General features: G+C 39.0%; 1 protein-coding gene across 2 annotated transcripts in view; it reads right to left on the reverse strand.

Moving 5' to 3' along the window:
* Nucleotides 1–933: 933 nt before the first annotated feature.
* rap1gds1 (RAP1, GTP-GDP dissociation stimulator 1) overlaps nucleotides 934–24932 on the reverse strand; it is an 84057-nt gene continuing 60058 nt past the window's right edge. For both annotated transcript variants that reach the window (XM_041192506.1, XM_041192497.1), the window contains 7 exons: nucleotides 22977–23108; nucleotides 18197–18331; nucleotides 14509–14634; nucleotides 11319–11458; nucleotides 6781–6907; nucleotides 3798–3926; nucleotides 934–1618 (listed from right to left, as the gene is read on the reverse strand). In XM_041192506.1, the coding sequence (XP_041048440.1) occupies nucleotides 1491–1618; nucleotides 3798–3926; nucleotides 6781–6907; nucleotides 11319–11458; nucleotides 14509–14634; nucleotides 18197–18331; nucleotides 22977–23108 (917 nt within the window). In that variant the 3' untranslated portion in view covers nucleotides 934–1490. The remainder of the gene's footprint in view (nucleotides 1619–3797; nucleotides 3927–6780; nucleotides 6908–11318; nucleotides 11459–14508; nucleotides 14635–18196; nucleotides 18332–22976; nucleotides 23109–24932) is intronic.

Genomic DNA, 24932 nt, shown 5'->3' on the forward strand with positions numbered 1-24932 from the left:
GCACTCGACGCCAGTGCCACCACCCTCCACATGACCTGAGACATTGTTCTAGTTTCTTTCCATAGACACCCAGGAGTCTCTCTCCTTTGCTGTTTTGAGTATTTGAAGGTTGGTCTAATTGAAATTCTATACTCTTTTCTGTCACCATGCACCGTCTTGCCCTAGATATTTTGACAGAATATTGCAGTAAGTTGTTGGCTTTTAAAGGCTGCATTTCTATTTTCATTGCTGTGAGTTGTGTTACTGAATTGCCAAAGGCTATTTAAATAAACTGATTCTGCTATTTATCATGGGGTCAGCTGTGACTGGCCAGAAGACCTGGCTCAAGGTGTAATACCAACAAAAATAGGGGCTATACACTTTGAGGTCAAGTATCATCTAGAATTGCAGTATCCAATATTCTATTTCTGAGTGAAATTTCTACCTTAGTTTTCCAACTTTGACCAGAATATCAACAGAAGGTTGGATGATATTGGAGAAATAACAAACGGCTGATTATGTTATTTCCAAGGTTTGGGTGGGATAACAAGAAATCAACCCCAATATACCTAATTCCACTGACCCTTAAGGGGTTATGGAGAAATTACAGGAGTGCAACAGATGCAATATTTGAAGATGCTAGCAAAAGTTGGGATGGAGAAAAGGGAGAGAGAACAAGGTGCAATTTGATGATCTAGGCCACATCACCATTGTGGTGTTTGGTTAGGAAAGTGGCAGAAATTATAACCAGATAAGGCTTTTGCACGAGCCACATTTCAGACAAAAGCCATGAAGTTACTGCAATCACACAAATGATTTTGAAAGACCCTGTTTGTGAAAGGGAAATGTGAACAAAACTAATTATAAAGATGGTCAGGCAATAACTCACCAGAAGTAACTGGAATTCGTTCATTCAATTAATCCTGCTCTTAAAATACAACTCATACACAGTTGGGAACTCGAGATTTAATTTATTAATTCTAGGTACCATGATTTTACATCATTAACAGCCAACATCTGGACACTTGGAAGGACTGATGATGCACGCTAGTTTATTTTTCCACTTTTTTTTTGAGGCTTTTGGAAGCGTTAAGAATGAAGCAAGCTTCAACATCTGAATATAAAGGAAAACTCAGGTTTAATTTCTGCATCCTGCATTATCCCCAGTTGATAGCTTTACAGTGCTGTACGGAATGGGATAGCTGTATGGGAGGTGTGCATTTTTTTCTATAAACATTGTCACATTGTTATTTTACTACAACATGCAAGTTCTACCACATTGCTTCAGGCAATAAGGGACATTAAATGGACATGGCATGACAAATGGCTAAGTTTTTTTTAAAACCACAGCTTACAGCTGAAAGTACCTTGGTCCCAGTTTGTTTGTCAAGACTGGACCAATCTAATGCATGCACGACAAGTGAGAAGCAAGGGTGCTGCTGGAGCATTTCACAGCAGACAAAGGTGACCCAGTGACAAGACACTGAAGAACAGGAAAACAGGAACAAATCTCAGCTTTCAATAATCAATCTTTGCTCCGTCACTAATGCCTGCTGGGCTACAAGTTTATTCTCGTGGCGACGAAGCTTTGACATGACCTCTTTGAATGGCATATTTTGTGCTTCCTTCCTCAGAAGGTCTGAAAGACACGAAACCAAAAAACACACTTACAATAAATGACTACATGCAGAATGTTACAAAAAAGTCTGGTTGATGCAAACTTATGGTCATAATGGTACATTCACAAAATCTACAAATCAAAAGTTGAATAAAACAAGAGACTTATTGATCACACCAACTTGACATGATCAGGTTTGCACCATTTATCACTATAATTAAATTTGGCAGTCATAGGACATGAATGATACCAAAATAACCCTCCACACAATCGTTGCACACTGACAATTATAAAGCAGCAAAAATGGTCTGCAGTTAGAACAAAGGGGAGAGAGAAGCTCCAACCAGTTAACCACAAATAGTGATGACTATATTCCCTAGATCATTGAATAAAGCAGAACAATTTTCCTGGCACTCAACTGTAAACTTTGGAGAGAAGCACACAGGAAATATTGATGAACTTTTGGTTTCACCAAGTGCATCATAGAAGTGTTAGGAGAAGGACAAAATTAAAATCGGGGCAAGTAAATGAGAAATCCTGATAGTCAATCGTGAAAAAGGAACCTGTTCTGAAGGATATACTGATTGCAGAGAATTTTCCAATCAACCAACGCTGGAAATATGGTCAGAGTCCTGAACATTACAGAGATGTATAATGTATAAAGGCAAGTATATATACACATGTAGAAGTTGAGAACTCTTTCTTTTTACTGCAAGAATATATTCATGCCTTATTTTATTTCCATCTAGATAACTTAATTTTACCTAATTTAATAAAAGTACATTTTAAAGGTGCAGAATTTTGTCTAAGGATTGGTTAAAAAAATAAACATGGATACCGCTGTTGGGATGGGTACTTGTTTAAACAGCTGAGGCCAATTAGCAATATCAGCAATAATTATTAGTTCAAATACAGTCAAAATGTCCAGGATGAGTCAACATCAACCATGAAGTTTCCTTCATAACCCTGCATTCAATAATCCTTGCAGAGATTAATATCACCTGTATTGAAATGGTTGAGAAAAAAGATACAAACCCTAATTTTATATAATTCTCTCTTCTTCAACCCACGCCCCCAAAAGGAGGCTGCAGTCAAGAGTCAATCATTAAGCAGTATGTTAATATAACAACAGGGGAAACTGGGTTAGAAGGAGTTGCTTAATCTAATTGTAGAAATTTAATAAAGGACTTTCAAAACCTCTCAGGCAACTCTAATTATAACTGAACATTGTAATTCAGCTCTGTCACAGTAACTCCTCCAAGGCAATTTCCATCAATATTGCTGACATTTGCTACTTTCTTGATCCCCATTTTGTTGAAGTAATTTCCAACTGTTTGATTATCTTAATGATACTGATAAAATTCCAGGTCTTAACAAATCTGTATGCAGGAATAAACAAAGTGATCACAAATACTTATCACTTCATTGACAACATCTGATCATATGTTCCAAGTTCAGATTGGCAAGTAAATTACTAGTGGTATGCAGGGAAGTCAGCCTAGTCTGCTAAGTTTCACCAGGCATTCATATCAAGTACAAGAATCTACACAGACACCAAAGGATTGCTAAAGATAGAATTTAATTAGACAGCAGCAAGCAGTCCATCAGCCAACCACTGACCTGTCAGCCAGATAGAGCTATGGGTTTTAATGGTTGTGTGTGGGCAAAATCTTTTGCACGGCCACCAAGACTCCCAAAGATCCTTCTGGCGTGTTCTCACTAGCTATGAAAGATCTTTTAACGTATTGCTGAAAAACTATTACTTTTTGCTGCACTACATTGTTTATTCAGCTTCAGGAAGATTGAACAGGCTGGGACTCTCTTCTCTAGCAAAGGGAAGATTGTGAAATGGCTGAATAGGGCCCTTCAAGATTAAGGAAGGGTTTGATGGGTTAAACATGGAGATGTTGTTTTCATTTGAGGGTGAAACCAGAGTTAGGGGTCATAAATATAAGATAGTTACTAATAAATTGGAGAAGGGATTCAAAAACTCTTCTACCCAGAGAGCACTTAGAATGTAGAACTTGGTGGGAAGCTAGATAAACATGATATGATGGAGTTGGATGAAATGAGGTGGAAAGAGGCTCATATGGACTGAATAGACTGCTTTTATGTTACTGATACTTTATATCAATTGCACTATTTGGATTTGTAGAGTGTTTTGAATTTAACAGGGACCACTTCTGTCCATTAATCTTACCTGATCCCATTATGGTACAAATCATTATCATTGAGTTGTACTTTATTTCAGGTGCACTGGTATCATCAGAAAGTAATTTATGCAGAATTTCCACAAGTTTTGCGTTCTCCAGATCTTGTTCAGCTGTACCTAAGCAAGGGAGAAAACAACAGCGTATCAAAACTAAGCATTCAAAACAAAATGCAAGTTCTAAACTGCACCATTTCTAATGGATAGAGGTTGACTCACTGTTCATGAATCTGCTTCTCTTTGTACTCACAATAATAAATCCCATGCTAAACATTTCCCTTGTAAACAGTGACCAATGAATAACTTCTGATGTACTCAAATATAAAATCATTTCAAGCCTCATTTTTAATCACATTAATTTTCCTAAACTGAAACCATGTTGAGAATCTGCTTGGGTTATATTTATAATAAGTGAACTCAAGCCTAACCTATAATGAACTTGCTACTTAGTTGTGAATATTTAATTGAATATGCCTGGGGATAAAGTGTTGAAATTAGTCTGTAATATGCATTTTTTAAAAACACTGCAGAAACTTCAAAGGCCTGACAGACATCAAAGATAATAAACTGACATAATAAACTGTAAAATTCAAACCCAAATCCTATAAAGAAGTACTCAGAGTGAAATGTTAGTTATTGGCCTTGACATTTGCTCTGCTGAATACTTGGAGGGATGATGGTTTGGTATTTCCTTTGTAAATGCATCTATCATTAAATGGGGGTGGAAATCAGCTGATAACTGCAGAATGTGTACAACTTCAATGTAATAGATCAGAAAGCAATGAGGTACTTTGGTGCATTAATGTTGTGTGTTATGTCAGCACTTTTCCCACATTTGAGTTATTCGCACTGACACTGTCAGGAGAAAATACTGAGCAACACATCATACCAGGACAGAAGCCGATTTTTTTTCAAAGGCAAGAGTATTAATTATTTCTAAAGATATAATACTGTAACTATCATCAGCAGGCATTTCCTCTTGGAGTACTTCATTTTTGTTTTAAAAAAATCCCTATTTCAACTTTTGTTCTATTGCTTATAACATGAAACACCAGCTTGTCAAACTGCTGTATCCCCTGAATCAGCTCACTGGAAAAGCCCATTCAAATCAAGAACAAAAAAAAACGCTCCTTTCCCCTCCAGCACTGGCTAGGGAGAGTTCAATGACAGTGGGCAGCTTGTCCGAGTGGCCACAATTCACAAAGCATCTAACAGTAAGCTCAATTAAGTTATTGCATCAAAGAATCACTGGCCAGTTTGAACTTGCCCTCCCATAACACGTGCAGAAAGGGAGACTGCGTAGCTATTGAGAATCCTTGCAGATATTCACCCCTTCTAGCCCAGGGCCTCTGGAATCAACTGTGGTCGTGCCAATTTGACAGGAGGTCAGTTAGCTCAGTATAAAGGGAGGGAAGAATTGTGTGCAGCCAAATTAAGATACATCAGTGTGTCTTCACTCACTAAACCAATGCAATAGTTGAGCCCTACTTTAAAATAAAGAAGTCAGCATGAAATACTTCATACTCTTGGAATCTTATAACCAGACAGACAGGACTGACATACCAAGGAACAGATTAGTTTTTGGTAACCAAGTCTATATCACACAGTAATTAGGTGATGATTTTTTCACCACTTGATTCAGTTTCATTCTGGCCTAAGAAAATGAAATGGTTCTTGTATCTGTCAAATATGGTACAAAATGAATATAAAGTGGAAATTTGCTTAAATTTAGCATCAGTTTATTCACAGTGATATTGAAGATAATTTGCAATGTACTAAACCTTTTCCTGAAAGAATGGTCTGCTGATCTTTTGTCATAAATACACTAATAGTGTTCTAAAAAATGACTGGTATAGGTTTTCTTTATGATCTTGTAAAAGGTTGTCGATGAAGAGTTGAAAACCAAAGAGATGTTGAAACATAGAAATGTAAAAAGACTTTTCAGTGAATAGTATGCACATATTGATTTTAGAAGAATGTTTTGATACTCAGTGGGCTAATTGCCAAAATAACAAATAGACTTGTTAGATCATGAAGATTTCAAGGCAAAGACATTGAATATTTTCCCTCTGAACCGGAATACATCAGGACACACGGGGACACGAAGGACAGGGAATTCAAAGCTTTTTTTTTAAAAAGCGGAGAAACCTAGTTGATGAGCCAAGGCCATAATGTGAGGCAACACCAAGGCTGAAAAGAGTGGGCAAGATGAATTAATAATTCCAGAAACTCCAAATCTGCACTGGAACTTGCAGTTTCCTGGTCTTGCCCTGATACCAGAGCTTTTGCATTTCTAGGATCAAAATTTCCGTGGCAATGGAGTTCTGAAAACTCTCTCCCTTGTACTGTGGGGTAACTGTGGTTGTCTTCCATGTCCAGCTATATGAAGAGGTGCTTCTTGTCCTAATAGCAAATTTGTCAATGCTGGAGAGACAGTGAATGTGAATGACTGGTGGTTGCTTTCTAAAAATCGCACTATTGCTGCACTATTCTTTTTGTATTATGTTCTCTCTGCTACAAAAAGATGAACATTGCACCATACAATTCTGTGTAGGTGAACAGGGAGGGGGAATTGGTTCACATTTCTTTTTAGGGTTCATGCTACATAACTGCAGAAAAAGTGTTTGATAAATAGACTTCCGCTCATTTCAACTGCAAACCTAAAGCAAAAGCCTAAAATACTCATTACTGCGCAGCACAATTCTTTGCACTGGGATTGAATACTTGGACATTTAAATGGACTAGAATGGACCAAGTCCTAAATAACAATTTTACCTGGTTTTCAGTGCCATTCAGGAACCCACAGTTTAGTGGCAATATGGATGTTAGTCAAAAGTGATGAGAAAAGGGTTCTAGTCATAGGCACCATTAACTAAGGGGTGATGTTCAGCACACTTAACTTGGCTCACAAAACTAACTGAAAGTTGTAACAAATTGCCTAAAATAAGCCCTACAATTTTTGGTCACCACTCACCAAGTTCCAGAGCAGCAATCAGTCCCAAAGCAACAAGAGCTTCATTCTGCATTATAACATGTTCGCTGGTTGCCATAGTGACCAAATGCTTAACACCACCACTTTGAACAATGGTCTTGACAACATCCTTATGAAAGAGAAGACAGGAGATAAGTTAGTATTTTGAAGAGCAATGAACATGAATATACATGAATCGAAGAGTTTCATATTATTAGTGAGGTTATAAGTGATTAACATTTATGATTTATTGGCTCTAGCGCTAATTTAAATTTGTGGTAAAGAGTACAAAAATCTTAAAAAAAGTTAACATTCAAATGTTCTTTTAATCCACTCAAAATTTAACATGTTGCTGCACCTCTTTAATCAGAGAAAACGGTCCCTTCAATAGCCTGGTAATGTAGGATGCAAATACCTCCACAATGCATTTGTGCACTAACATGAAGGCAGGGCATAGCTAACCAAACTAAGTTTCTGAAAGGAGAGACATTTTGCTGAAGCTTTTCGTCTAGCACCCATCAGGACAATTGCAAAAATGCCAAATCTCAATCACAATTTTATGCCATAAAAGAAAGGGGTGCTGACTGAATTGACTTGCCAACCAAAAGCTCCCAAAGCTTTGGGTAATTCAATAAAGTCACCAGGCTTGAACATTTTCTTTTGCTTGTAGAGAACAGATCCCTGTATGTATGTCACTTCCAGAAAATGTAAATGAGCCACTTTAGGAGCTCAAGTGATTATCTTAAATTGGTTGTTAGTGTAGCTATTATTGCACTCAGGGTTGTTCAGCAAGTGCTGCCCAATCACAGAATCACATCCAACAGTAAATGAATAGTAAATACTCCTTTGGCCATTCTTAATAGGCAGAGTACATACCATACTCAACCAGCCCATGCTTGCAAAACCCAAAACAAAACGTCTACTGTTAGATGTGATTCTAATTGGGGAGCCTATAGTTTCCCACGCTTTCTCTATGGCAATGTCTCGGCCAATTGGAGTATACTTACTGACCAATCAGCACACATTTTCTTTTGTAGTATAAATTGTTGAGATCATTTGAAATTTGGCATTCTTGCATTTGCCCTGATGATTGCAAGACAAAAAGCTTCTGCAATATGCCTCTTTTCAGCAATATTAAACTCACTTTAATATGCAAGCACAAAGCTGACAAGGGAGCACTTTCTTGTCCCAATAAGCACAGACTTGACTTAAAATCATTATTTCACTAAAGGGCTGTGGCCAACCAAATATAATTTTTGTGATTTTACCACTCTAGGGCCACCTAACTGACAAATTTTACAAATCAAATTCTGCTGTTTCCTTTCAATACATTCTGATGCCACACAACATTTATGCAATTAAACTCGACTGTTATCGGGGTGCAAGAGATATATTAATGTGCTATAGCACCCGAACACATCTATTATGCAACAGCTAAACCACAACTTAAACAATAATAAAAACTGAATATTTACATAGAAATATGGAGGAGCCCATAGTTGCACACATTTTGTTCAGATCTCTATGGGTCAAAATTTTCTTTGGCAAGGCAACAAGAGGTGCCCATTGTTTGTTTGACTTGTCCTTGGAATTTTATTTTTTTATATATATAATATTTTGCACTGCAGGTTGCTAGGAGGGAGAGGTGGAAACAGCATGGTGCCCTCCACAGGATATTTGGGTGCTGAGTGAACAGGGCAACCAACCATGCACCACCTTAAACAGTCAGACTGAAGTTGTGTGAAATTAACATTGCAGAGACTGAAAAGGAAGTGCAAGTTGAGATGCTTGAACGAACTCAATGTCAAATCAGGTACAGAAAGAGAAGAGAAGAAAAGGAGGATTGAATTGGTTGGGGGGGGTGGGGGTGGTGGAGGGAATAAGAAAAGAACTAGTTTTTAAAAAATGTATAGTTTTTAAATCTCCAATCAAAACCTGAATACTTGTAACAGTTAATTTTCAGTGCTAGAGGGGTTAACTGACAGTAATTAAAACTTATCACATCATTAAAATGGTACTTTAAATATTGACTTTCGTGGCAAATTTAGTTCATATCGCTCAATGTATTTGAATGGGGAGCCAGACAGCCATTTTCACAAAGTTAATTGTTGAGCGCTACTTCTCCAACAGCAACCTTTTTATTTCTATGGGGAGAGGCGTAAAATGACACAGGGTGACGTTGGGCATACATCCCTGACGTCACCGCACGTCAGTTAGATTTTCAGTTCGGCGGGCGCGCAGCCGAGTCGGCTGTGTGCCTGCCGAACTGTCAAAAGGCCCATTAAGGTCATTAATTAACTTATCAACCCTATTGAGAAAGCTGCCCGTCCAACCTTAATGTTGGCAGGCAGACGATGAGCCCAGGCAGCCTTTGCATTTTTCATGGAACCTCATCCACGGGCGGCATGAGGTTTCATGAAGGGTTTATAAATTAAATACATTTTTTCACTGAAGTTCATTGACATGTCCCAGCTCATGTGACTATCCGATGAGGGGACGTGTCTTACATTTTTTTTCTTTATTAAAATTTTTCAAACTTAAAACTGGTCTTCCTGAGGCACCTCTGTGCCTTGGAGATATTTGCACTCTTTCGCGCGCATGTGTGAAGGAGCGCACTCCTGATTCAGGGAACCCTCCCTCCCCCAACACAGGGAGCGCACAGTGCTTTCGGGTGCGCATCATGTTGAGCGGGCCTTAATTGGCCCGCCCATATAAAATGGCGATGCAGACCCGATCAGGGGCACTGATTGGGTCCGTGCCCAACCCTGCACAACCCACTGCGACGGGGAGAAAATTCTCCCCTATGTTTAATCTCATCTCCCCTTCCCTGAAGTTGCTGCCGCTTTTATGCCTAAATAACTGCATGTTCTATTAGCTTTATTTTTTAGTGTTATTTTGACAACAAATTTTGGGTCAACAGGTCTGAACTTGGTAGAGGCTGTGCACCAGAATAAGCTATAGATGCTTCAGGTCTGTTAGTAAAATAACACTTTGTCACACAAGGGCTGAGCATACTCAGAAAAATATACAGCACTAGGAATTATCATTAATGAGCCAGGGTCAATATGTGGCAGCAGCGAATTTGATTCATTTAGTTACTCAAAAATATTTACATGCAATTTTATTGAAATAAGCGCTATGATTGCTTATTTTGTTGTCTTACCCTTTGAAACACAGCATTTCCCAATTGAAACTAGTGTAGTCCTTGCACTTAAATGAAAGTTAACTTCATCTTGCACTGGGAATTCCAACATTAGTCCTGTACCCACTTTTTGTAGTTAACATAGACAGTAGTTTCTACATTAGATAGAACAATTTATAACCAAAGGCTACAGCTTCTACTTCCATTTTAGAAATGTCACTTATTTTATATCGAATAAGACTCAATGTTATACACAGTCCTTTCAACAACAGCTTTTATTTATGGGCATTTATGCACTTCAATGGAGATGATCTGTATATTAGTAAGTAGGCAGAGTGTTTTCTATTATGTAAATATATTACTATATATTTATGAGGGGAAGAAAGCAAGTACATTCCGATAGCAATAAGGAGATACTTCTAATTGCTACCTTGAATGAGTTTCCATTAAATTTGACTTTTTTAAAAAAAAATCAGTAACAGGTCCTTGGTGCTACCATTTAGATATCCATCAGAGAAGCAAGTATAAAGTTATTCTGGACAACATGCCAAAATCTCTCAGAATTAGTTCTTTTAAGTAAAGCTGCAAGAAAATAAAGCAGCAGATAGTGCATACAACAATGCGAGCACACTGCTTTATCTCCGAGAAGCAAATAAGAAATTTTTATTGCAAAGATTATACAATTAGCCTTCTCAACCACAGAACATTACACTTGCTACGATATTTTAGAACAAACATTACAACGGCCCCTGAAAATACTTATGCACGCCATAACTCTTTTACAAATTCCTTAATGGAGAGATATTTCCATGCAATTATATGTTACTATGCTACCACAACACCCCCCCCACCCTATGTGTTGATGCAAAGTTCAGCTCCTACTTTCTACTTTAGTCACTTTGCAATTAATTAATTTTGGTGGTGCTTGTTTTTCCACAGAATAACTGTATAATTTAGCCATTCTGCACCTTTTTGTTATACTTGTTAGACCATAAGATGTAGGAGAAGTAGGTCATTTGGTCCATCAAGTCTGCTCTGCCATTCAATGAAATCATGGCTGATCTGAAAATCCTCAGTTCCACTTTCCTGCCTTTCCCCCCGTAATCCTTACTGATCTGTATCTCAGCCTTGAATATACTTAACGACCCAGCCTCTACAGCCGTTTTCGATAAAGAATTCCACTGACTACCCTCTGAGAAGAAATTCCTCTTCATCTGTTTTAAATGGGTGCTCCCTTACTCAGATTATGCCCTCTGGTCCTAGTTCTCTCACACTTTGACCCATTCATTCAGTACTGTATATAGAAGCATTCTAACACCTCAGATGTGCAGATTCCCAAGTTTACAGTTTACCACACAAGGATGCTAGATTTTAGGAAGTAGCAATCCTGAAAACGGACCTTTGATTTACTGTGTCTGATAAGTGCAGATAGCAGCCTGTTCGATTCACCCATGACGCCTGCATGATCTTTCGCATCACACCATTCTACCAAACGCTCCACCAGTTTAATGTTCTTCCCCAGCTTATCAGCTGCTTCAGCTACATTGGAAAATAAACAAAGAGAATTAAAACATGTGGAAGAACACTTCAGAATACAGTTCCTCCACAAATCATCAGTTTCTAAGCTGAACGTACTAAATTCAGCACTCTGAACTTTGCTGGGCAGGTTTATTGAAACTGCTCTATTTGTACTGCTGCATGATTTAAATCAAAGTGTGCACTCCATTTCTCTTTTTAAATGACACCACATGCACACAATAGATATTTTTTACATAACACAATTTTATTTTTTCCCACACCTTAGTAGTGTGTGAAGAGTGTGGTTGGAAGCAATTAACATCAACTAGAGGAGGATTGCATTAGATATCTGGATGGCTATAATAATGAACAAACATACCCGTGATTTAACACTGGCATCAGCTCAGGAGAGTCAAACTAGCAAATGGGGGTGGGATTTTGGGACAACTCAAATCTTCTTCTGACATAAGTGACCACTGCAACAAAAAAAACTGCTTTTATAAAATGCATGTAGAAAAACATCCCAAGGCATTTCATGAGAGATGTGATCGGACAAGAATTAATATTGAGCTGAAAGAGAAATTAGGAGACCTGCTGCTGGTCCTTTTTTTTTTATGACAGAGGCATTGGGTAATGGACTTGGTGTGGGGTAGGATACAGGTAATAGAGTTTTGAATGAGCTAAACGTCAGACAATTGAGGTTCGCCAGAGGTAATGGTTGAGTTTGGAGGATGTTTTCAGCAGCCGACGGGCCAAGATGGGGGTAGAGGTAGACAATGAGTGTGGAAGTAAAGGGCCTTTGCGATGGAGCATATATAGGGCTCATAGTTCAGCTTGGACTTGAAGAAAATGCTGACCACAGTCAGGCTGAACCAGACTGATAACAGCTGGTCTGCTATTTGGATGAGTTGCTGTATGCATGGAGACAGAGATGGGTGCCTAAATGGGTCCTTCGACAAATGCCAAAGGAGGATTCAACCCTGGAAAGCAGCAAAGTTGGAATGTAGAGTAGTGTTGCACAGGAAAGCTCATGTTTAACAATTAGTTTGTAGTGTAGTTATGTGTAATGATCAAGTAATCAAAGCTTATCAATTAACCTATTAAATTCAGCTTAAATGTAATCAGTATAGTACAATTACCACCCAACCTCTCTTTTGTCCATAACTGCATCCTTACTTGACAAGTGGAATATACCATATGGCTCTAAACCTATATAAAGCTACACTTGTATAGTTTAATTGCAGGCCATTGCTCAAAGCCTGTCTAGGTTGCATCATCTATGGTCTGGAACCATTGACATCCAGCCATTGACACTTATTAGTTATACTAGAGTTAGAAAGCTTCTATTGTGTGAAAGAACATGGAGATTTCAAGCCTTCAGCCCTCCATCTCAAACTAGCTTAGTCTTTCAGTTTGTAATGCCTTAAAAAGCAGTTACTTTCTTTTAAATTATATAAGGCTATGAATTGCTTTGGCTCTAAATTTAAGAATTAAGTTTTTATAGCTATGTAGCTCTTATTACGTTTTAAGATGTATCAACTGAATGTAGCCTGCTGTATTTTGAAAGGGTATCTTGCTATCAGCTCTAACACAGGTTTCTTTATGCAGTGATTTTATACATGTCTTGTGTTGATTATGTGTGAAGTAACTTGGTAATTTCTATATTAGTTTGAAGGTTGTAATCCACATTGTGCTCTTTTGCTAATTAACTTCTGCCAAGAGCCAACCGTTCCTATAGAAATCCACACCACACTGAATCAGTTCTCTTAATCAAAATATACTGATACGTGCCCGTCTTAATGAGAATTCCAAAGGACATGCAACATTGATATCTATACATCAATTAGGCACTTTGGGTGATGAGCCCAGAAGTTAATTAGTACATTGACGCCACACGCTCTCTCATCTCAAATAAGCAGGCACAGAAACCAAGGCACCCTGTTATCTTAGTCAAGAAAGTCAAAATTTAATGAAAGTACAGAAAAACACTAAGAGGGACTGTTCCACAGGTAACTGACACCTTAGGGGACCAGTCAGGTGACAATAGGAAGTGACATTTGTAGATGACTGCCACTTTCAAGAAACCAGAGACTGATCACGCACCACCTAAGCCAGAGTTCAGGAACACCACTAATCATGAGAATAGGTTGCGTCTCGAAGGGGTTAATAAGCACCAGCTTTCAGCAGCAAGACAGAGTTTGAAAACTGAAGTAGTATACAGACAACAGACTGCTTTACAGCTGAGAATAGAAGGCCAAAGTGAGGGGAAGAGAAGGCCACATGCCACATTGTGCCCTCAGCTGAATCAGGAAGCAAGAACTGCATTGAGCCAGTAAAGTCACTGCCTAATTTTGTTACTTAATAAATATTTCCTGAAATTAGGTCACTAAACTATCCCTTACTTTCTGAATGGTTAAAGTCTCAAAAGAACAAATTAACATTAGGTGAGTGAAGACTCAGAATTTGAGTTGGAACAGTCTCAAAACTCTGACAGGTTTTGGGTTGTGGTTGGGATTCGGGTAGGGGGTGGGGTTCAGGCAAGTGAGCCCTGGCACGTCATGACAACAGAATTGCATTAGCAGCTGTGAGACCAAATGGGGGGCACTACTTAAGTCTGATCTTACACCCACACCCATGGTTTCCAACAGAATTTGCCACAAGAATCTCTGTTGATTTTACTCCTCCCAAGCATAAGGACACTTATGCCAACTGTAGAGTCCCCATTGCTGAAATGATCAAAGCACTGACCAGAGAATTTGCTTAAATGTTAGAACAAGTTATTTTGTTTTTCAGGTGCCCTCTACACACCCCGAATCAGAAAAAGCTGAAGTTTCTATTCCCGAGAATTCTGTAACCAGTTGCTAGCAGGTTCTGAGAATAGGACAAACAATTGTTAACCAAATTTCCTTCTCTTTTACAAGATGATTCATCTTTATCGTAGCTATTTGGCAAGGGAGAGCTTGCCATTTTAAAGCACAGGCCTGTCATACAGGTTGTTTTTTAACAAGTAATTAAAATTTCTCAAAATACAATTTCACCATGAACAAATATTTTATACACAACCACAATACCTTGCGCATCAATTAGCATGCGTAATGTTCCAAGTAGTTTGAATTGGACGGGTGGCATCTCAGACTTGAGAAATTTCAGCACTTGCTCTGCAACTCCTGCTGACAGCATCTTAGCTTTATTTAATACTGGGGAAAATAAGGAATTCAAGTGAGTGTGATTTTCAGATGTTACCTGGTCAGAACAGAAAGTAGGCAGTAATGGCAGAAAATAAAGACAAGATTTGACAACTATAATGAGATTTTTGGATCTCTCTGGTTGCGTCATGATACTTCCACCACATGGTTTTATTGTAGCTGGAAAGGCTCATCAATGAAGCAATATGCTTCAATTTAAAGTAATGGGCCTGCATGGCTTTCAAATTGGATTCCTTGCTTTTTTCCCTCTCTAACCCAGGACTCCAGGTCTGAACGTACATCTATGTACAACTTGCCACGCCCCTACAAATTCCTATATAATTAATGACTGATTCACAAAAGTTGTCTTCATTAGCATTTTAGATTTGAGTCCTTAACTTGGTTCAGGGTAGGATATTCTTCCCAGAGCTAGTCAGTCAGCTGAATCTTACAATTCTTATTAAACAGATCTGAGGACTCATGAGTTAGTGAAACGTTAGCAGACATTTACTGATATTTGAGTATTGAGGCTACATGTAAACAACATGCCCATCTACTTACACGAGGATGGGGGAGGGGGGGAAAACAGAAAAATAGTCTCTCATGGCAAGTTGCAGTGCTGAGCCTCAACCAGAGCCCAAAATCCCCATCTCGAATCATAACTTGGGATCCCCTACTGTAGTTTTGCTACAGCCCATGACCAACTCCTCCAGTGCTGCCTTAGACCAGGAACACCCCCACTCAATTCTACAAAATCCCAGGTTTGTCTTTTCCAGTAACAACAAATCCCAAGAACATTGCTGCAGCACCTCCAAATCCAAGATCCTTCCCTATGATGCAAAATCTTGAGACCCACTACAGCACCGTTATACATTAGGATCAACCCTCCAAACCCAAAGTTCAGGTCTCCAGGTGCTCCTTAACTGCACAAATATATGCTCCTTAATTTCTTAACCTTTATACATATTTATTTAATACACAGGTGGCCAGTTAGCTCAGTTGGCTAGATTGTGCCCTTGCTAGAGTGTGGTTCAGAACAATGCCAACGGTGGAAATTTGATTACTGTTCCGACTGAGGCACACTTGGGACCTGTCTCCTCACCCTGCCCGATTGTGAAGGCAATGGCAAACCACACTGACAAAAACTGTCAAACAGCTCAGGATGAGGCATCAGCAGACAATAAGCCAGAGACTTGCCTTTGGGCAGAACACACATACCATACTATTTAATACACATAGAATATGTATTTTCACTCTAAAACATCGTCAAGATTGCTGCAAGTTGTGATTAAGAAGTGGTACTTGACCCACGGCCACTACCATCTAGAAGAACAAGGGCACCACCGACACAGCAGCAGTGTGAACCATCTACAAGATGCACTGTAGGAATTCACCAAGACTCCTTCGACAGCACCTTCCAAACCCACGACCACTACCATGTAGAAGGACAAGGGCAGCAGACACATGGGAACACAACCACCTGGAGGTTCCTCTCCAAGGTCACTCACCATCCTTAACTTGGAAATATATTGCCGTTCCTTCACTGTCACTGGATCAAAATCCTGGAACTCCCTCCTTTACAGCACTGTGGATGTACCTACACCACATGGACTGCAGCGGTTCAAGAAGGCAGCGCACCACCACCTTCTCAAGGGCAATTAGGGATGGGCAATAAATGCTGGCCTAGCCAGCAATGCCCATATCCCATAAATGAATTAAAAAAAGATAATCATGTACGTAGTTGTATTTATTCACTTAACCATCACTTTTTGAAGAGATCTCCAAAGTGAGAGAGTCTGTTTACAGGAAAGAGGGGAGAAAGCAGTTACTACCAACCATGCTAGAATGCCAAACCCAATGATTCACTATGAGCTCTGCTAACTTCGTCAGGTTCCTCTTTGAGCACAGGTACCTGGAATTTGGTTTAAATTTTAAAAGCATGGTAAAACTGACATATAAAGATCAAAGGGCAGCCTGGAATAAAATAGTAGTATTTTAAGCAGGTTTGTGTTGAAAGTGCAAAGGAACTGGGAAAGAGGACTGTTAAAAGGCTCTCGGGAACCAGTGTAGCACTTAAAATAATTAGCAGTAAATTAAATCAATTTTTTTCTTCATTTAAGGGGTTGCACTGGTCCAGTTTCATAGTTCATTGGAATTCCATGTCTGGTTCACATCAATCAAAAATCAAGAGACACTGAACCAAATAGAAGTAAAAGATTTTACTTAGCCCTGTGGGTGAGAAGTTGGCAAGGGAAACAGATGGGGAGAATATTCTTGATCACTTATGTATCCTCAATAAAATTAAGCTAAATTACAATATATTAGGATTCAATATCCTCCTTACATGATTTTCAGTGCATTAAATTCATTACTCGTTCTGAAATATAAGTAGAAGGATTAAACCAGAAACTCAAATTGGTCTAGGCTGTCAGTCATAAGCCATGCTGCCTGGATTGGTGGCTGTGCAATGTATCTGACAGTTGATTACATTACTGTAATAAATTCAGTAAGTTCTGCTTTTTGAATATTAAAGACCAAACATCAAAATCCTGTTCTGTTGAGTCCCACTAGAATGAAATGTGATCAAATCAAGCAGTTACTTATTTTTGCACATTTGTCTTTAAAAATAAAATCTACATTATAATCTTGCTCTGCATTCAGTTTCTTACATGAATGAGTGAATCAATTTTCAATAAGCAGGTAACAATTCCAAAGTGAATCCCTTTATTACCCAAAATGAATAGATGGATAGAAAGAAAGACGTCCTAACTTTTTCTTATTCAAGGGATGTGGTCTTTGCTGGCTCGGCCAGCATTTATTGCCCATCCCTAACTGCCCTTCCCTAAGTCCATTGCTGCCCAAGTCCATTTATAAACATTCTACCCTGTTTCATTCAGCTAGGAGGTGGCCAATGTCACAAGTATGGGCCAATGAATGATTATCAACATGCCTTCCAGAATAAAGGAGAAATGAGGAGCACATAAAAATCACAGCAAAACTTCTTGTATGTACTGAATACTGTTATGACCCTGAGCTATGCTATCTTGTAACTAGATATGAAGTGGGAATGGTACTCTGCAGATCATAGAGGACATGGATATACTCCTGTGAGGTTGGGAGTGACTGATTATATTGATTCCATTAAAATATCCAGTGCAGGCCTGGAATTCGTAAGCATGCCAAGAATAGCAGTTATGTGCCAACAATTATTTTCTATTGGGTTATTTCACACTGGAAACTGCACAGGTAGTGTATCATCTGACCTGTTTTTTTCCAATAGGGAGACATGGCTTCCTTCTGCGCTGTACTATGCTATGATTCTATAAAAACACCACATGGTTAGACAGTATTATTCAAACTAATAATATAAGTAGGATTTGTTTGCAGGTGTTAAGTTTCCACAGAAGAGAGAATGAGACTAATGGTTCAAATCTAATAAAAACAAACAATAGGTTCAGTCTACAAGAATTTCAAGTAATTCTCTAGATGATGTTCGTTATATTACCCAACAAAATATAAAAATAGTTTCACATATGCATTTTCTATTTAGACTTTAACAACTACTAAAACTTACCAGGAATAGCCAGATTTCTGAGTGCACTAAGTGCAGCATGTTGTACTGTCACATTCCCCTCCTCCACGTGCCTATCCAATAAATCTAATAGCTTCTGCACAATTCCAATTTCCACCATGTGAATACAGTTTCCATCTGAGGGTGGGAGAAAAAACATGTTACTTGCATCAAGGGTGTATAGTACTGAACCATCTTTGAGTCCAGAGCATCTTTGGGGGTAAAAAAAAGTGTTAAAAAGCAGGATACACAATGACAATTATATTTGCTGTGATGGTCATGGTAAAGTGTTTACAAATCATATCTCCCACCAGCTGTTGGATGTGACGTTAATTTGTGGTTGCTAGTCAATGATACAGAACTTACTTCCAAGTGGAAAATAAAATGAGCAACAGACTAGAGGATAAAAAAAAACAATTGATTAAAAGGGTAATTAATTGACCATGTAGTATTGTTTACAATGGTTTTCACTTCAACATCAGAAAAGGCTTTTGGGACTGCTAATTATTACTGGTTCACTTTAGGCCATCAATATTGGATTAATGAATAGCGCAATCTTCAAGATCAGCAAAGATAGAGAATATTACTTTATATTTACCTCATCATTGGACTGAATTAACCAAAAAAGGCTTAGCAAGAATTTTTTCCTGATTATTTCCCACAGGTGAAAAATCCAATGATCTCAGCTGCAGTGATTTCCTATTCCTGGCAACACATGCTATTGAATATTTTAAATTTGCTAGACAGCTGAGAATGGAATGCTGTTGGACGAATGGAAGATGAGGAGGCTCGTGTCAAATTTTATGTAACGGTTTACAATATTCTTGGATTACTGTGAATTTACAATGCTGCAGTGACGTGCCACAGTGTGGTTCGGAGGGAAACTTGACACCTAATTGCACAGTACAGCATTAAGGGACTTAAGAATATCTCAACACCAGCTTCATTCAGTTTAGCACATGTGATGTTAAAAATATTCCAGGTGCTCTATCCAGGCTTGAGTGGAGGGCAGAAAGGAGAAGAAATACATTAACAAAAGCATTCAGCCAATTGTCATGTGACAAGAGTTAGGCTGTCAAGGTCACTGAAAACTTAGTGGAAAAGGAGGATTTTGAGATGTTTTTTAAAAAGTGAAGTGAAGATTTTTTTCCCCAGAAAAACCTAAGATTAGGGCTGAGGCACATGATGGCTGAGCAATCAAAAGTGGAGATAATGCACCAAAAAAAAAAAGGGCTAGACTTAGAAGAGCAAAAAGCGTTTAGCCAGGCACAAAAATGGAGCAAGTTGCAGAGAGGTGGAGGTAACTTAATGCAAGGACAAGAGTTTTAACTTCAATGCAGTGGGAGACACAACCAACGAAGACTAGCAAGGACAGGAGTGCTGGGTTAGTGGAACTTGCCGCAGGGCTGGACATAGGAATTAGAGCTTTTTCTCAACCAATTTTTTGATTAAAAAAATTGCAGCCGACATACGTAGTCAAAAGCAAAATACTGTAGATGCTGGAAATCTGAAACAAAAACTGAAAATGCTGGAAAAACTCACAGGTCCAGCAGCATCTGTGGAGAGAGAAATGGAGTTAACATTTTGAGCCCGTATGAAGGGTCATACAGACTCGAAACGTGAACTCTGTTTCTCTCGACACAGATGCTGCTAGACTTGAGTTTTTCCAGCATCTTCTGTTTTTGTGCGTAATCAAAAACTTGAGGACAGCAAACTTGCACACTGCATAAAGGTTTGTACGTTGCCGAGCAGTTAAGAGCAATGGTACACCTTTGTGTTTGTATATTATCCAGTGGAAGTTAGCTACATATTACAGTTTTCAATTTAAAAAGAGAGAAAGCTACTCGGGGAAAAAAAATTGCCCAACTGACTCTCAAATTGACTTAAAAAAACAACATTCACGGGATGTGGGCTTTGCTGGCTGGGCCAGCATTTATTGTCCATCCCCAATTGCCCTTAAGGTGGTGATGAGCTGCCTTTTTGAACTGTTGCAGTGGTGTAGGTGCACCCATAGTGCTGTTGGGGAGCGAGTTCCAGGATTTTGACCCAGCAACAGTGAAGGACGACTATATATTTCCAAGTCAGGATGGAAGGGAACTTCCAGGTGGTGGTGTTCCCGTCTATCTGCTGCCCTTGTCCTTCTAGATGGTAGTGGTCGTGGGTCTGGAAGGTGCCAAAGGAGCCTTGGTGAATTCCTGCACTGCATCTTGTAGATGGTACACACTGCTGGCTACTCTGCGTCAGTGGTGGACGGAGTGTATATTTGTGGATGTGGTGCCAATCAAGCGGACTGCTTTGTCCTGGAGGATGTCAAGCTTCTCGAGTGCTGTGGGAGCTGCACTCATTCAGGCAAGTGGGGAGTATTCCATCACACTCCTGACTTGTGCCTTGTAGTTGGTGGACAGGCTTTGGGGGAGTCAGGAGAGGAGTTACTCATCACACAATTCCTAGTCTCTGATCTGCTCTTGTAGCCACAGTATCTATATGCTAGTCTAGTTTAGTTTCTGGTCAATGGTAACCCCCAGGGTGTTGATAGCGGGGGCTTCAGTGATGGTAATGCCATTGAATATCAAGGGGCAATGGTCGGATTCTCTCTTGTTGGAGATGGTCATCACCTGACACTTGCGTGGCACGAATGTTACTTGCCACTTGTCAGCCCTAATCCTAAGTAACAAGATTTCTCAACCTAAAGCTACTATGGCTTAACAAGTAGCTGTTAACTCTGCATTCAGTTTCAACAGTAGCATCTAATCAGTGTCAACTCTTAAGGTCCTGCTCCACTCAACATTTTAGCATAGAGGGCTGATGATAATAAGGCACTCAGTGGTTTAACCTCACCAAATACATTAATCTGAATTGACTTGGACTACACTGACTATTATGGAGCAAGAGGATGTTTGTGGGCAGCATGACAAGCAAGCTACAATATGCACCTGTCCCTAACAGTAACAAATAGTATCAAAGAATCTCTCTCTTCTACTAGCTTTTCTGGCATATTTTGCCTTGCTACAGTATAGATCAACAGCAATTATTAGGCCAAGGATCTGAACATAAACTGAAGATAACTTGCACCCCTTACTAAGTGGAATTGGGTGGACAAATATCAGATCATCATCTTCAAGCTATTGTTCTCAACATAAAGCAAACCTCCATCTGTCTGCCCACCATGCAATTCAGTGTGTACATGTCTTCAGTGATGCAGCTGCTATTCTACTTTCACAAGGAGAATTAACCATTACACAGAAAAAGAGAATTGAACCACACAGAAATGTAATCAATGATCTGTTTTATTTACCTCCATAGGTACTATAGGATTTTGTTTCTCACCTGCCATCTAATATTTACACCTGTTATCTAATATCTAAAGATTTTATGCTTCAAAAGTTATACACCTTTACCATTTGAATGTTTGAATTTTGCATCTTTTAAAAATTATATTGAACTTACAGCACAGTATACTGCAGGCCATTCTGGACCAGGTCAGTTTTGGGCACCAAATGAGCCTTCACCCATTTAACTTTCTATTTCTTTCCCCCTCATATACTTGTAAATTTCTTATTGGATTTGTTAGTGATTTTATATTTATGGTCCCTAGTTTTGGCTCCAACAAGCAGAAACGTTTTTCTACACTACTCTTCTGATACTGCTCATAATGTTAAAAATCTATATTTAGGTCCACTCCCTTTTCAAGAGAAAAGAGCAGATTGTTACTATAACCTTTCAGTTCTCTGGGTACAACTAGCAAATAAATGCTGTGAAAAAAAAATCTAAACTCAACTCAGTTATGAACACAATATCCTTTTTGCTCTACATGTGATGCACTGCAAAGTTATAAGAAAACATTCATAGTCTATTGATCTGAAAACATTGGTTAAAGATAATTTAAAAATTCATTCATGGAGTGTGGGTGTCCCTGGATAGGCCAGCATTTATTGCCCATCCCTAGTTGCCGTCAAGTAGGTGGTGGTGAGCTGCCTTCTTGAACCGCTGCAGTCCATGTGGCGTAGGTACACCCACAGTGCTGTTAGGAAGGGAGTTCCAGGGTTTTGACAATTACAGCTGAGAATGGGGAAATTAAGGAAAGTTTTTATGTATATTTAGGTATATTTATATAATCTAAGAGATTTAAAGAAGGATGATGCATTTTAGATAACAACATTAGTGTAGAAAATTGAGCTTTTTTGTTAAGATGGGATGCAGCATGATCGATTATTGCTTGGGAACAGCAATGTTTGATCTCCTTAGATCACGTATGCAGCATAATATGCATATGTGCTGGTTTGCATGGCAAGATTAGAGGTTTCCCCAGGAAATACATCTGACAATACATCAACACTAGTGTCAACTCAACTCAGTGGCAGTATTTCACCTCAGGAGTCAGAGGTTCAAGTCATACAACAGGATTTGAGTGCACAATCTAATCTGATTGCAAAAGATCCCATAGTGCTATTCAAAGAACAGAAGCTGTCCTGGTGTCCTGCCAACATTTATCCCTCAACCAATGCCATTAAAAACAGATCAGTCATTTATCTCACTGCTCTTTGTGGAACCATACTGTATGCAAATCAGATATTATATTTGTCTACACTTCAGAAGTAACTTATTGGTTGCAGAAATCTTTGGGGTTCCCAGGACATGAAAGGCACTACAGAAAAGCAAGTTCCTTTCCTTTAAATAGAGAGGAAGAAGCAAAAAATGTTGTTGAACACTAAAGTTTAAAGTACAGAAAGCTGAAGAATCGCAGAAGATTTAATGCTATTTTTTTTTAAAGTAGGAAACTCACCATTCCTTGCAAAATTTGCAATGGCCAGTGCTCCAGCGAGTTGCAGCTGATGGTTATTTGAAGGAAGCCATGACAGCACTTTTTGAAAGACACTGCCTTTACCAGCATCAAACAGCTTCTGCATAGATTCATCTGCAAGAAAGGAGAAACGTCTACATAAAGTGAAGGTAACTTCCATAAATCTGGTATACTTCTGGAATGGTACTACACTTCTAGAGTTCTGAATTTTTTTTTTATTATGACTGGGTTGCAGAGGGTGGGGGAAAGAGATAGAGAGAGGGGGAAATGCAGGCTTTTATTATTGATTGGAACAGGTCATTTGTCCCCTCAAGATTATTCCACCATTTAATTACATCATGCTGAACTGTATCTTAACTCCAATGACCCACATTCATCCATATCCTTTAATACCTTTACCTACCAAAAACTTATCAGTTTTGTCATTTTCAATTGACCTAGTCTCAACAGGGTTTTGTAAGAGTTCCAGATTTTCACTAGCTTTTGTGTGCAAACGTTCTTCCTGATGACATCCAACTATTAAAGATTTACTAGAATGGTTGGAAGCAATTCATTGTTCAGCTTTTCTTACTTTGCACTTTGAAAGCACCTTTGCTTTTCTGAATTTCAAACAGTGGCTTGGCACTTAGACGAAACGTTGTATGGGGAATCATGTGTACCAAGTTATATTCCCCCACTCGGCACTGCAGACCCACAGGCCCAACTGTTTACTGGGGCCTGATTTTGGAGCAGTGTTTCCAGGAAAGAATTATGGAGCTGGAAGGATGGAATATTATTGGCTATTTTATTCCAATTCAAATTTTGATTGGACAGGTTTGGCCACCTGTCGGATAGGAAAGACTGCAGCCTAGGTTTAATGGTGGAACACCAAGTATTTTGTCTAAACTATAATTATTCCAAACTATTCCCCACCATCCCATCCTTCCTGCATTTCTGTTGTGAATATTACATTTATTGTTGATTAAAAATTGTTACTTTGACTACTCCCCCACCCCAACTCCTTCAGGGTGGCTTTCGAAATTTAGCAAATTAAACATGTGGGTAACAAATGTACAGATGTTGGTAACAATTTCCCAGCCCTTATGCCACTGTTTCAGTCTATTAGTTTTATACATGCATTTATTAGAATATTAATCCAGAAGAAACTATTTCCATTTTTGACCTTACTTTCAACTACTTCCTACGGTTTAATAGTTGAATTATAAAAATGACCATTCAGGTAATTACTTGTCCACTATTTTGTTTTTGCAGCAACATTGCCTGAGGTTCACTGATGATTGGAAATAGTGCATTTTCACAGAATCTTTACAATGCAGAAGGAGGCCATTTGGACTATCGAGTCTGCAATGGCTTTCTGAAAGAGTATGCCACTGAGTCCCGCTCCCCCATAACGTTGCACACACTCTTTTCAGATAGCCATCCAAGTCCCTTTTGATCGAACCTGCCTCCGCCACCCTCAGGAAGTTTGTTCCAGACTCCAACCACCCTCTGGGTGAAAAAAATTTTCTTAATCACTTGTACTCCTTTTGTCAATTATTTTAAATCTGTGCCCTCTAGTTCTTGATGCTCCCTTGAGTGGGAACAGTTTTTCACTATTTACCCTGTCCATACCCCTCTGGATCTTGAATACCTCTATTAAGTCTCCTCTCAGCCTTCTTTTCTCTAAGAAAAAACAGTCATAACCTCTCCAATTTATCCTTATAGCTGCATTTCTTCATCCCTGGAATCATTCTTGTGGATCTTCTCTGTACTGTCTCCATTGTCTTCACATCCTTCCTCAAGTATGATGCCCAGGACTGGATGCAGTACTCCAGGCGAGGCCTAACTTGTGTCTTAAACAAGTTCAACATGACCTCCTTAACCTTATACTCAATGCCCCTATTAATAAAGCCTAAAATACTATGCGCTTTATTAACTGTTCTCTCAATGTGCCCTGCC

The sequence above is a fragment of the Carcharodon carcharias genome, chromosome 1 (assembly GCF_017639515.1).
Source record: "Carcharodon carcharias isolate sCarCar2 chromosome 1, sCarCar2.pri, whole genome shotgun sequence".
Classification (NCBI taxonomy): Eukaryota; Metazoa; Chordata; class Chondrichthyes; order Lamniformes; family Lamnidae; genus Carcharodon; species Carcharodon carcharias.